The sequence below is a fragment of the Callionymus lyra genome, chromosome 6 (genome assembly GCF_982586985.1).
Source record: "Callionymus lyra chromosome 6, fCalLyr1.hap1.1, whole genome shotgun sequence".
NCBI classification, from domain to species: Eukaryota; Metazoa; Chordata; class Actinopteri; order Syngnathiformes; family Callionymidae; genus Callionymus; species Callionymus lyra.
In genome coordinates, this window is record NC_141823.1 from 160001 (window position 1) to 174109 (window position 14109).

The window sequence follows — 14109 nt, forward strand, 5'->3', positions numbered from 1 at the left end:
CACCAGACCTGGTTGTTCCGTGAGCTCAGTGTTGGCTTCACACACTTCACCTGTTACAGGTGCGAACAGTTCACTCGCCGCTTTGACACTCTCCAGAGATCCAAACTCCTCTGAAACACACAGTTGTTACGCTCAACGCATTCTTACACTCATCACACTCTTACACTCTCACACTCTTCACTCTTACACTCTCACACTCTTCACTCTTACACTCTCACACTCTTCACTCTTACACTCTCACACTCTTCACTCTCACACTCTTCACTCTTACACTCTCACACTCTTACACTCTTACACTCTTACACTCTTACACTCTTCACTCTCACACTCTTACACTCTTCACTCTTACACTCATCACACACGTCACACTCTTACACTCTTACACTCTCACACTCTTACACTCTTACACTCTCACACTCTTCACTCTTCACTCTTACACTCTCACACTCTTCACTCTTACACTCTCACACTCTTACACTCTTACACTCTTCACTCTCACACTCTTACACTCTTCACTCTGACACTCATCACTCTCACACTCTCACACTCTTACAGTCTTACACTCTCACACTCTCACACTCTTCACTCTTACACTCTCACACTCTTACACTCTCACACTCTTCACTCTTACACTCTCACACTCTTCACTCTTACACTCACACTCTTCACTCTTACACTCTCACACTCTTCACTCTTACACTCTCACACTCTTACACTCTTACACTCTCACACTCTTCACTCTCACACTCTTCACTCTTCACTCTTACACTATCACACTCTTACACTCTCACACTCTTCACTCTTACACTCTCACACTTCACTCTTACACTCTCACACTCTTACACTCGTACACTCTTACACTCTCACACTCTTCACTCTTACACTCTCACACTCTTCACTCTTACACTCTCACACTCTTACACTCTTACACTCTTCACTCTCACACTCTTACACTCTTCACTCTTACACTCATCACACACGTCACACTCTTACACTCTTACACTCTCACACTCTTCACTCTTACACTCTCACACTCTTCACTCTTACACTCTCACACTCTTACACTCTTACACTCATACACTGTTCACTCTCACACTCTTACACTCTTCACTCTTACACTCATCACACACGTCACACTCTTACACTCTTACACTCTCACTCTTACACTCTCACACTCTCACACTCTTCACTCTTACACTCTCACACTCTTCACTCTTACACTCACACTCTTCACTCTTACACTCTCACACTCTTCACTCTTACACTCTCACACACTTACACTCTTACACTCTTACACTCTCACACTCTCACACTCTCACACTCTTCACTCTTACACTCTCACACTCTTCACTCTTCACTCTTACACTCTTACACTCTCACACTCTCACACTCTTACACTCTCACACTCTTCACTCTTACACTCTCACACTCTTACACTCTTACACTCTTACACTCTCACACTCTTCACTCTTCACTCTTACACTCTCACACTCTTCACTCTTACACTCTCACACTCTTCACTCTTACACTCTCACACTCTTCACTCTTACACTCTCACACTCTTACACTCTTCACTCTCACACTCTTACACTCTTCACTCTTACACTCATCACACACGTCACACTCTTACACTCTCACACTCTTCACTCTTACACTCTCACACTCTTCACTCTTCACTCTTCACTCTTACACTCTCACACTCTCACACTCTTCACTCTTACACTCTCACACTATTACACTCTCACACTCTTCACTCTTACACTCTTCACTCTGACACTCTTCACTCTTACACTCTCACACTCTCACACTCTTCACTCTTACACTCTCACACTATTACACTCTCACACTCTTACACTCTTCACTCTCACACTCTTACACTCTTCACTCTTACACTCATCACACACGTCACACTCTTACACTCTCACACTCTTCACTCTTACACTCTCACACTCTTCACTCTTCACTCTTCACTCTTACACTCTCACACTCTCACACTCTTCACTCTTACACTCTCACACTCTTCACTCTTACACTCTCACACTCTTACACTCTTACACTCTTCATTCTGACACTCTTCACTCTCACACTCTCACACTCTCACACTCTTCACTCTTACACTCTCACACTCTTCACTCTTACACTCTCACACTCTTCACTCTTACACTCTTACACTCTCACACTCTCACACTCTTACACTCTTACACTCTCACACTCTTCACTCTTACACTCTTCACTCTTCACTCTTACACTCTCACACTCTTCACTCTTACACTCTCACACTCTTACACTCTCACACTCTTCACTCTTACACTCATCACACACGTCACACTCTTACACTCTCACACTCTCACACTCTTCACTCTTACACTCTCACACTCTTCACTCTTACTCTCACACTCTTACACTCTCACACTCTTACACTCTTACACTCTCACCCTCTTCACTCTTACACTCATCACACACGTCACACTCTTCACTCTTCACTCTTACACTCTCACACTCTTACACTCTCACACTCTTCACTCTCACACCCTTCACTCTTACACTCTCACACTCTTACACTCTTACACTCTCACACTCTTCACTCTTACACTCTCACACTCTTCACTCTTACACTCTCACACTCTTACACTCTTACACTCTTCACTCTCACACTCTTACACTCTTCACTCTTACACTCATCACACACATCACACTCTTACACTCTTACACTCTCACACTCTTCACTCTTACACTCTCACACTCTTCACTCTTACACTCTCACACTCTTCACTCTTACACTCTCACACTCTTACACTCTTACACTCTTACACTGTTCACTCTCACACTCTTACACTCTTCACTCTTACACTCATCACACACGTCACACTCTTACACTCTTACACTCTCACACTCTCACACTCTCACACTCTTCACTCTTACACTCTCACACTCTTCACTCTTCACTCTTACACTCTCACACTCTTACACTCTCACACTCTTCACTCTTACACTCTCACACTCTTACACTCTTACACTCTTACACTCTCACACTCTTCACTCTTACACTCTCACACTCTTCACTCTTACACTCTCACACTCTTCACTCTTACACTCTCACACTCTTCACTCTTACACTCTCACACTCTTCACTCTTACACTCTCACACTCTTACACTCTTACACTCTTCACTCTCACACTCTTACACTCTTCACTCTTACACTCATCACACACGTCACACTCTTACACTCTTACACTCTCACACTCTTCACTCTTACACTCTCACACTCTTCACTCTTCACTCTTACACTCTCACACTCTTCACTCTTACACTCTCACACTCTTACACTCTTACACTCTTCACTCTTACACTCTTCACTCTGACACTCTTCACTCTCACACTCTCACACTCTTCACTCTTACACTCTCACACTCTTACACTCTTACACTCTCACACTCTCACACTCTTCACTCTCACACTCTCACACTCTCACACTCTTCACTCTTACACTCTCACACTCTTACACTCTTACACTCTCACACTCTTACACTCTCACACTCTTCACTCTGACACTCTTCACTCTCACACTCTCACACTCTCACACTCTCACACTCTTCACTCTTACACTCTCACACTCTTCACTCTTACACTCTCACACTCTCACACTCTTCACTCTTACACTCTTACACTCTCACACTCTCACACTCTTACACTCTTACACTCTTACACTCTTACACTCTCACACTCTTCACTCTTACACTCTTCACTCTTCACTCTTACACTCTCACACTCTTCACTCTTACACTCTCACACTCTTACACTCTCACACTCTTCACTCTTACACTCATCACACACGTCACACTCTTACACTCTCACACTCTCACACTCTTCACTCTTACACTCTCACACTCTTCACTCTTACTCTCACACTCTTACACTCTCACACTCTTACACTCTTACACTCTCACCCTCTTCACTCTTACACTCATCACACACGTCACACTCTTACACTCTTCACTCTTACACTCTCACACTCTTCACTCTTACACTCTCACACTCTTCACTCTTACACTCTCACACTCTTACACTCTCACACTCTTCACTCTTACACTCATCACACACGTCACACTCTCACACTCTTCACTCTTACACTCTCACACTCTTACACTCTCACACTCTTCACTCTTACACTCATCACACACGTCACACTCTTACACTCTCACACTCTTCACTCTTACACTCAACACACACGTCACACTCTTACACTCTCACACTCTTCACTCTAACACTCTCACACTCTTCACTCTTACACTCTTTCACTCTCACACTCTTCACTCTTACACTCTCACACTCTTCACTCTTACACTCTCACACTCTTCACTCTTACACTCTCACACTCTCACACTCTTCACTCTTACACTCTCACACTCTTAACTCTTACACTCAGCACACACGTCACACTCTTACACTCTTCACTCTTACACTCATCACACACGTCACACTCTTACACTCTCACACTCTTCACTCTCACACTCTCACACTCTTCACTCTTACACTCATCACACACGTCACACTCTTACACTCTCACACTCTTCACTCTTCACTCTTACACTCTCACACTCTTCACTCTTACACTCATCACACACGTCACACTCTTACACTCTCACACTCTTCACTCTTACACTCTCACACACGTCACACTCTTACACTCTCACACTCTTACACTCATCACACACGTCACACTCTTACACTCTTACACTCTCACACTCTTCACTCTTACACTCTCACACTCTTCACTCTTACACTCTCACACTCTTACACTCTTACACTCTCACACTCTTCACTCTTACACTCATCACACAGGTCACACTCTTACACTCTTACACTCTCACACTCTTCACTCTTACACTCTCACACTCTTCACTCTTACACTCTCACACTCTTCACTCTTACACTCTCACACTCTTACACTCTTACACTCTCACACTCTTCACTCTTACACTCATCACACACGTCACACTCTTACACTCTTACACTCTCACACTCTTCACTCTTACACTCTCACACTCTTCACTCTTACACTCTCACACTCTTCACTCTTACACTCTCACACTCTTACACTCTTACACTCTCACACTCTTCACTCTTACACTCTTCACTCTTACACTCAACACACACGTCACACTCTTACACTCTCACACTCTTCACTCTTACACTCTCACACTCTTCACTCTTACACTCTCACACTCTTCACTCTTACACTCTTACACTCTCACACTCTTACACTCTCACACTCTTCACTCTCACACTCTCACACTCTCACACTCTTACACTCATCACACACGTCACACTCTTACACTCTCACACTCTTCACTCTTACACTCTCACACTCTTCACTCTTACACTCTCACACTCTCACATTCTTCACTCTACACACGTCTAACACTCTACACACCTGTCACACTACACACGTGTCACTCTTCACACTCCTCACTCTGAATACGTGTCACTCTCACACTTGTCACTCTTCACACTCTTCACTCTTCACACGCGTCACTCTCTTCACACGTGTCACACTCACACGTGTCACTCTTCACACTCCTCACTCTTCACACGTCTCACTCTCTTCACACGTGTCACTCTCACACACGTCACTCTCCCACGTGTCACTCTCTTCACACTAACACTCTCACACGCGTCACTCTCCCACGTGTCACTCTCTTCACATGTGTCACTCTCACTCGCGTCACTCTCACACGTGTCACTCTCACACGTGTCACTCTCTTCACACGTGTCACTCTCACTCACGTCACTCTCACATGTGTCACTCTCACACGTGTCACTCTCTTCACACGTGTCACTCTCACACGTGTCACTCTCTTCACACGTGTCACTCTCTTCACACGTGTCACTCTCTTCACATGTGTCACTCTCACACGTGTCACTCTCACACGTGTCACTCTCTTCACACGTGTCACTCTCACTCACGTCACTCTCACATATGTCACTCTCTTCACACGTGTCACTCTCTTCACACGTGTCACTCTCTTCACATGTGTCACTCTCACTCACGTCACTCTCACACGTGTCACTCTCACTCACGTCACTCTCACACGTGTCACTCTCACTCACGTCACTCTCACACGTGTCACTCTCTTCACACGTGTCACTCTCACACGTGTCACTCTCTTCACATGTGTCACTCTCACTCACGTCACTCTCACACGTGTCACTCTCACACGTGTCACTCTCTTCACACGTGTCACTCTCACACGTGTCACTCTCTTCACACGTGTCACTCTTACACTCACCATGCTGCTGCAGCTGACGACCGACCTCAGGAAGTTCACAGTAAACCACGTCACCAAGAGCCTCCTGAGATTCACAAGTTGTTCATTTAATTCAATTCAATTCAATTTTATTTCAAGTGTCTTATCATAACAAAGTTATCTCAAGACACTATACAGTTGAAATAAGACTACAGTTGATTAAGGAAAAATAGATCCAGCAATTCAACAAAGAGCAAGAAACAATTTATTACTTTTGATGATGAAGATGATGAGATACAGTTTAATCTATGCTGTGTGTGTTGATGATGATGGTATACAGTTTAATCTATGCTGTGTGTGTTGATGATGATGAAGATGATGAGATGCAGTTTAATCTATGCTGCGTGTGTTGATGATGATGATGATGATGAGATACAGTTTAATCTATGCTGTGTGTGTTGATGATGAAGAAGATGATGAGATACAGTTTAATCTATGCTGCGTGTGTTGATGATGAAGAAGATGATGAGATACAGTTTAATCTATGCTGTGTGTGTTGATGATGAAGAAGATGATGAGATACAGTTTAATCTATGCTGCGTGTGTTGATGATGAAGAAGATGATGAGATACAGTTTAATCTATGCTGTGTGTGTTGATGATGAAGAAGATGATGAGATACAGTTTAATCTATGCTGTGTGTGTTGATGATGAAGATGAAGAAGATGATGAGATACAGTTTAATCTATGCTGCGTGTGTTGATGATGAAGAAGATGATGAGATACAGTTTAATCTATGCTGTGTGTGTTGATGATGAAGAAGATGATGAGATACAGTTTAATCTATGCTGCGTGTGTTGATGATGAAGAAGATGATGAGATACAGTTTAATCTATGCTGTGTGTGTTGATGATGAAGAAGATGATGAGATACAGTTTAATCTATGCTGTGTGTGTTGATGATGATAAAGAAGATGATGAGATGCAGTTTAATCTATGCTGCGTGTGTTGATGATGATGAAGATGATGAGATGCAGTTTAATCTATGCTGCGTGTGTTGATGATGAAGAAGATGATGAAATACAGTTTGATCTATGCTGCGTGTGTTGATGATGATGAAGATGATGATGAGATACAGTTTAATCTATGCTGCGTGTGTTGATGATGATGATGAAGATGATGAGATACAGTTTAATCTATGCTGCGTGTGTTGATGATGGAGATGATGATGATGATGAGATACAGTTTAATCTATGCTGTGTGTGTTGATGATGATGGTATACAGTTTAATCTATGCTGTGTGTGTTGATGATGAAGAAGATGATGAGATACAGTTTAATCTATGCTGCGTGTGTTGATGATGAAGAAGATGATGAGATACAGTTTAATCTATGCTGTGTGTGTTGATGATGAAGAAGATGATGAGATACAGTTTAATCTATGCTGCGTGTGTTGATGATGAAGAAGATGATGAGATACAGTTTAATCTATGCTGTGTGTGTTGATGATGAAGAAGATGATGAGATACAGTTTAATCTATGCTGTGTGTGTTGATGATGAAGATGAAGAAGATGATGAGATACAGTTTAATCTATGCTGTGTGTGTTGATGATGATAAAGAAGATGATGAGATGCAGTTTAATCTATGCTGCGTGTGTTGATGATGATGAAGATGATGAGATGCAGTTTAATCTATGCTGCGTGTGTTGATGATGAAGAAGATGATGAAATACAGTTTGATCTATGCTGCGTGTGTTGATGATGATGAAGATGATGATGAGATACAGTTTAATCTATGCTGCGTGTGTTGATGATGATGATGAAGATGATGAGATACAGTTTAATCTATGCTGCGTGTGTTGATGATGGAGATGATGATGATGATGAGATACAGTTTAATCTATGCTGTGTGTGTTGATGATGATGAAGATGATGAGATACAGTTTAATCTATGCTGCGGGTGTTGATGACGATGATGAAGATGATGATATACAGTTTAATCTATGCTGCGTGTGTTGATGATGAAGATGATGATGAGATACAGTTTAATCTATGCTGCGTGTGTTGATGATGAAGATGAAGAAGATGATGAGATACAGTTTAATCTATGCTGCGTTTGTTGATGATGAAAATGATGATGAGAAGCAGTTTAATCTATGCTGTGTGTGTTGATGATGATGAAGATGATGAGATACAGTTTAATCTATGCTGTGTGTGTTGATGATGATGAAGATGATGAGGTACAGTTTAATCTATGCTGTGTGTGTTGATGATGATGAAGATGATGAGATACAGTTTAATCTATGCTGTGTGTGTTGATGATGATGAGATACAGTTTAATCTATGCTGCGTGTGTTGATGATGAGATACAGTTTAATCTATGCTGCGTGTGTTGATGATGAAGAAGATGATGAGATACAGTTTAATCTATGCTGTGTGTGTTGATGATGATGAGATACAGTTTAATCTATGCTGCGTGTGTTGATGATGAGATACAGTTTAATCTATGCTGTGTGTGTTGATGATGATGAGATACAGTTTAATCTATGCTGCGTGTGTTGATGATGAGATACAGTTTAATCTATGCTGCGTGTGTTGATGATGAGATACAGTTTAATCTATGCTGCGTGTGTTGTTGATGATGATGAGATACAGTTTAATCTATGCTGCGTGTGTTGATGATGAGATACAGTTTAATCTATGCTGCGTGTGTTGATGATGAGATACAGTTTAATCTATGCTGCGTGTGTTGATGATGAGATACAGTTTAATCTATGCTGCGTGTGTTGATGATGAGATACAGTTTAATCTATCCTGCGTGTGTTGATGTATATCTGACAATAAAACAGTTGAACATGTCTCGTTGTGTCCGAGGCTCAAGTTCAACATGTTCCAGGATCAGTTTGTTCCTCACGACAATCTTATCTTTACACCGACATCTTGGTGTAACCGTGGCAACATGAACTTTGATCTTCTTGTTCAGACATTTACTAATGACACGTTATGACCACCTGTCAATCATCTCATGACGTCATCAGTGATAAGCATGTGATCAAAGGTTATTAGTCATAAATCCGTGATTGACGACCTGAGCATGAGAACTGATGCCGACCGTGACGACGTCTCCGTCCAAACGAACCCATTCGTGTTTGTCCGTGAACCTGAGAGCTGAGAGACAACAATTATTATAGTGTAGGGTTAATATTAGTGTAATAACAACATTATTATAATATATTAGATAGTTATTATAGTGTAATAACAACATTATTATAGTGTAGGATTAATATTAGTGTAATAACAACATTATTATAATGTAGGATTAATATTAGTGTAATAACAACATTATTATAATATATTAGATAGTTATTATAGTGTAATAACAACATTATTATAATGTAGGATTAATATTAGCGTAATAACAACATTATTATAATGTAGGGTTAATATTAGTGTAATAACAACATTATTATAATATATTAGATAGTTATTATAGTGTAATAACAACATTATTATAGTGTAGGATTAATATTAGTGTAATAACAACATTATTATAATGTAGGGTTAATATTAGTGTAATAACAACATTATTATAATATATTAGATAGTTATTATAGTGTAATAACAACATTATTATAGTGTAGGATTAATATTAGTGTAATAACAACATTATTATAATGTAGGATTAATATTAGTGTAATAACAACATTATTATAATATATTAGATAGTTATTATAGTGTAATAACAACATTATTATAATGTAGGATTAATATTAGTGTAATAACAACATTATTATAATATATTAGATAGTTATTATAGTGTAATAACAACATTATTATAGTGTAGGATTAATATTAGTGTAATAACAACATTATTATAATGTATGATTAATATTAGTGTAATAACAACATTATTATAATGTAGGATTAATATTAGTGTAATAACAACATTATTATAATGTAGGATTAATATTAGTGTAATAACAACATTATTATAATATATTAGATAGTTATTATAGTGTAATATCAATATTATTATATTATATCAGATGATTAATTTTAGTGTAATAACAACATTATTATAGTGTAATATCAATATTATTATATTATATTAGATGATTAATTTTGGTGTAATAACAACATTATTATAGTGTAATATCAATATTATTATATTATATTAGATGATTAATTTTGGTGTAATAACATTATTATAGTGTAATATCAATATTATTATAGTATATTAGATGATTAATTGTAACAATGAAACAAACGCTCTTGAGTAATGTTGAGTAACAATGAAACAAACACTCTTGAGTAATGTTGAGTAACAATGAAACAAACACTCTTGAGTAATTTTGAGTAACAATGAAACAAACGCTCTTGAGTAATGTTGAGTAACAATGAAACAAACGCTCTTGAGTAATGTTGAGTAACAATGAAACAAACGCTCTTGAGTAATGTTGAGTAACAATAAAACAAACGCTCTTGAGTAATGTTGAGTAACAATGAAACAAACACTCTTGAGTAATGTTGAGTAACAATGAAACAAACGCTCTTGAGTAATGTTGAGTAACAATGAAACAAACACTCTTGAGTAATGTTGAGTAACAATGAAACAAACGCTCTTGAGTAATGTTGAGTAACAATGAAACAAACACTCTTGAGTAATGTTGAGTAACAATGAAACAAACACTCTTGAGTAATGTTGAGTAACAATGAAACAAACACTCTTGAGTAATTTTGAGTAACAATGAAACAAACGCTCTTGAGTAATGTTGAGTAACAATGAAACAAACGCTCTTGAGTAATGTTGAGTAACAATGAAACAAACGCTCTTGAGTAATGTTGAGTAACAATGAAACAAACGCTCTTGAGTAATGTTGAGTAACAATGAAACAAACGCTCTTGAGTAATGTTGAGTAACAATGAAACAAACACTCTTGAGTAATGTTGAGTAACAATGAAACAAACGCTCTTGAGTAATGTTGAGTAACAATGAAACAAACACTCTTGAGTAATGTTGAGTAACAATGAAACAAACACTCTTGAGTAATGTTGAGTAACAATGAAACAAACACTCTTGAGTAATGTTGAGTAACAATAAAACAAACACTCTTGAGTAATGTTGAGTAACAATGAAACAAACACTCTTGAGTAATGTTGAGTAACAATGAAACAAACACTCTTGAGTAATGTTGAGTAACAATGAAACAAACACTCTTGAGTAATGTTGAGTAACAATAAAACAAACACTCTTGAGTAATGTTGAGTAACAATGAAACAAACACTCTTGAGTAATGTTGAGTAATAATGGAACAAATACTCTTGAGTAATGTTGAGTAACAATAAAACAAACACTCTTGAGTAATGTTGAGTAACAATGAAACAAACACTCTTGAGTAATGTTGAGTAATAATGCAACAAATACTCTTGAGTAATGTTGAGTAACAATGAAACAAACACTCTTGAGTAATGTTGAGTAACAATGAAACAAACGCTCTTGAGTAATGTTGAGTAACAATGAAACAAACACTCTTGAGTAATGTTGAGTAATAATGGAACAAACACTCTTGAGTAATGTTGAGTAATAATGGAACAAACACTCTTGAGTAATGTTGAGTAACAATGAAACAAACACTCTTGAGTAATGTTGAGTAACAATGAAACAAACACTCTTGAGTAATGTTGAGTAACAATGAAACAAACACTCTTGAGTAATGTTGAGTAACAATAAAACAAACACTCTTGAGTAATGTTGAGTAACAATGAAACAAACACTCTTGAGTAATGTTGAGTAATAATGGAACAAATACTCTTGAGTAATGTTGAGTAACAATAAAACAAACACTCTTGAGTAATGTTGAGTAACAATGAAACAAACACTCTTGAGTAATGTTGAGTAATAATGCAACAAATACTCTTGAGTAATGTTGAGTAACAATAAAACAAACACTCTTGAGTAATGTTGAGTAACAATGAAACAAACGCTCTTGAGTAATGTTGAGTAACAATGAAACAAACACTCTTGAGTAATGTTGAGTAATAATGGAACAAACACTCTTGAGTAATGTTGAGTAACAATGAAACAAACACTCTTGAGTAATGTTGAGTAACAATGAAACAAACACTCTTGAGTAATGTTGAGTAACAATGAAACAAACACTCTTGAGTAATGTTGAGTAACAATGAAACAAACGCTCTTGAGTAATGTTGAGTAACAATGACACAAACACTCTTGAGTAATGTTGAGTAACAATAAAACAAACACTCTTGAGTAATGTTGAGTAACAATGAAACAAACGCTCTTGAGTAATGTTGAGTAACAATGAAACAAACACTCTTGAGTAATGTTGAGTAACAATGAAACAAACGCTCTTGAGTAATGTTGAGTAACAATAAAACAAACACTCTTGAGTAATGTTGAGTAATAATGGAACAAACACTCTTGAGTAATGTTGAGTAACAATGAAACAAACACTCTTGAGTAATGTTGAGTAACAATGAAACAAACACTCTTGAGTAATGTTGAGTAATAATGCAACAAACACTCTTGAGTAATGTTGAGTAACAATGAAACAAACACTCTTGAGTAATGTTGAGTAATAATGGAACAAACACTCTTGAGTAATGTTGAGTAACAATGAAACAAACACTCTTGAGTAATGTTGAGTAACAATGAAACAAACACTCTTGAGTAATGTTGAGTAACAATAAAACAAACACTCTTGAGTAATGTTGAGTAATAATGGAACAAACACTCTTGAGTAATGTTGAGTAACAATGAAACAAACACTCTTGAGTAATGTTGAGTAACAATGAAACAAACACTCTTGAGTAATGTTGAGTAACAATGAAACAAACTCTAAACATCAACACAAATGAATTTACAAGTCAACACATGAATAAAAACTCTTTTAAATAATATATCAAATAATAATAATAAATAATATTTCAACATCTCATAAACGAGTAATAATTAACGTTTATGTTCCAGTGACGTCATTATAGAAACAGTTAATATCAATTATTAATTAAATCAGTTGAACCTGCGCAAAGACACGTGATCATTCAGTCACGTGACCTCGGTCGCCTGAACGTTGAACTTTGAACTGACAAAGATTGAAAACGTTTGTATTCGATTATTAAACTTAATATTAATATAAGATTCAAAGACGTCATCAAACGGTTCATACTTCAAGCAGATCGATCGATCACACGTCATCAAAAATGGCTTCAGAGGTGAACTTTATTTAAAAGAATCAGCGGACATAGTTTTATTTAAAACTATATGTTGACATTGGCTCCAGCTATTAGTTTCATCACGTGACATAACTTTAGATACTTGTTCAGAAACATGACGTTTGTTTAGAAACATGACGTTTGTTCAGAAACATGACGTTTGTTTAGAAACATGACGTTTGTTTAGAAACTTAAAGTAAAATAATTTATCCACCTGTTGACAGGAACGACGAGCTGCCGAGTGAGCGCCGAGTGACCGAGCAGAGCCGAAGTCTGGCGGCGAAGTTTGAGGAGAAACAACGAAGAACTGAAGTGAACATGATTGACATCTGAACTGACGGGGAGACAACACTGCTCTACACACTCCTGCCCTCACACACACACTCCTGCCCTCAAACACACACACACACACACACACTCCTGCCCTCAAACACACACACACACACACACACTCCTGCCCTCAAACACACACACACACACACACACACACACACAGACACACACACACCAACACAGACACACAAACACACACTCCTGCCCTCACTCTCACACACACACACTCACACTCACACACACACACACACTCACACTCCTGCCCTCTCACACACACACACACACACACACAC

The 14109-nt window shown here is 38.1% G+C and overlaps 1 protein-coding gene across 1 annotated transcript in view; it reads right to left on the reverse strand.

Annotated features, from left to right (window-relative positions):
• The window catches only part of gcshb (glycine cleavage system protein H (aminomethyl carrier), b), a 15069-nt gene extending 960 nt beyond the window's left edge, over positions 1 to 14109 (reverse strand). The window contains exons 1-4 of the mRNA XM_087793093.1: positions 13698 to 14109; positions 9336 to 9415; positions 6292 to 6355; positions 1 to 110 (exon numbers count right to left, since the gene is read on the reverse strand). The exon at positions 1 to 110 is cut by the window's left edge and continues 22 nt beyond it. Of these exons, the coding sequence (XP_087649219.1) occupies positions 1 to 110; positions 6292 to 6355; positions 9336 to 9415; positions 13698 to 13812 (369 nt within the window). The 5' untranslated portion in view covers positions 13813 to 14109. The remainder of the gene's footprint in view (positions 111 to 6291; positions 6356 to 9335; positions 9416 to 13697) is intronic.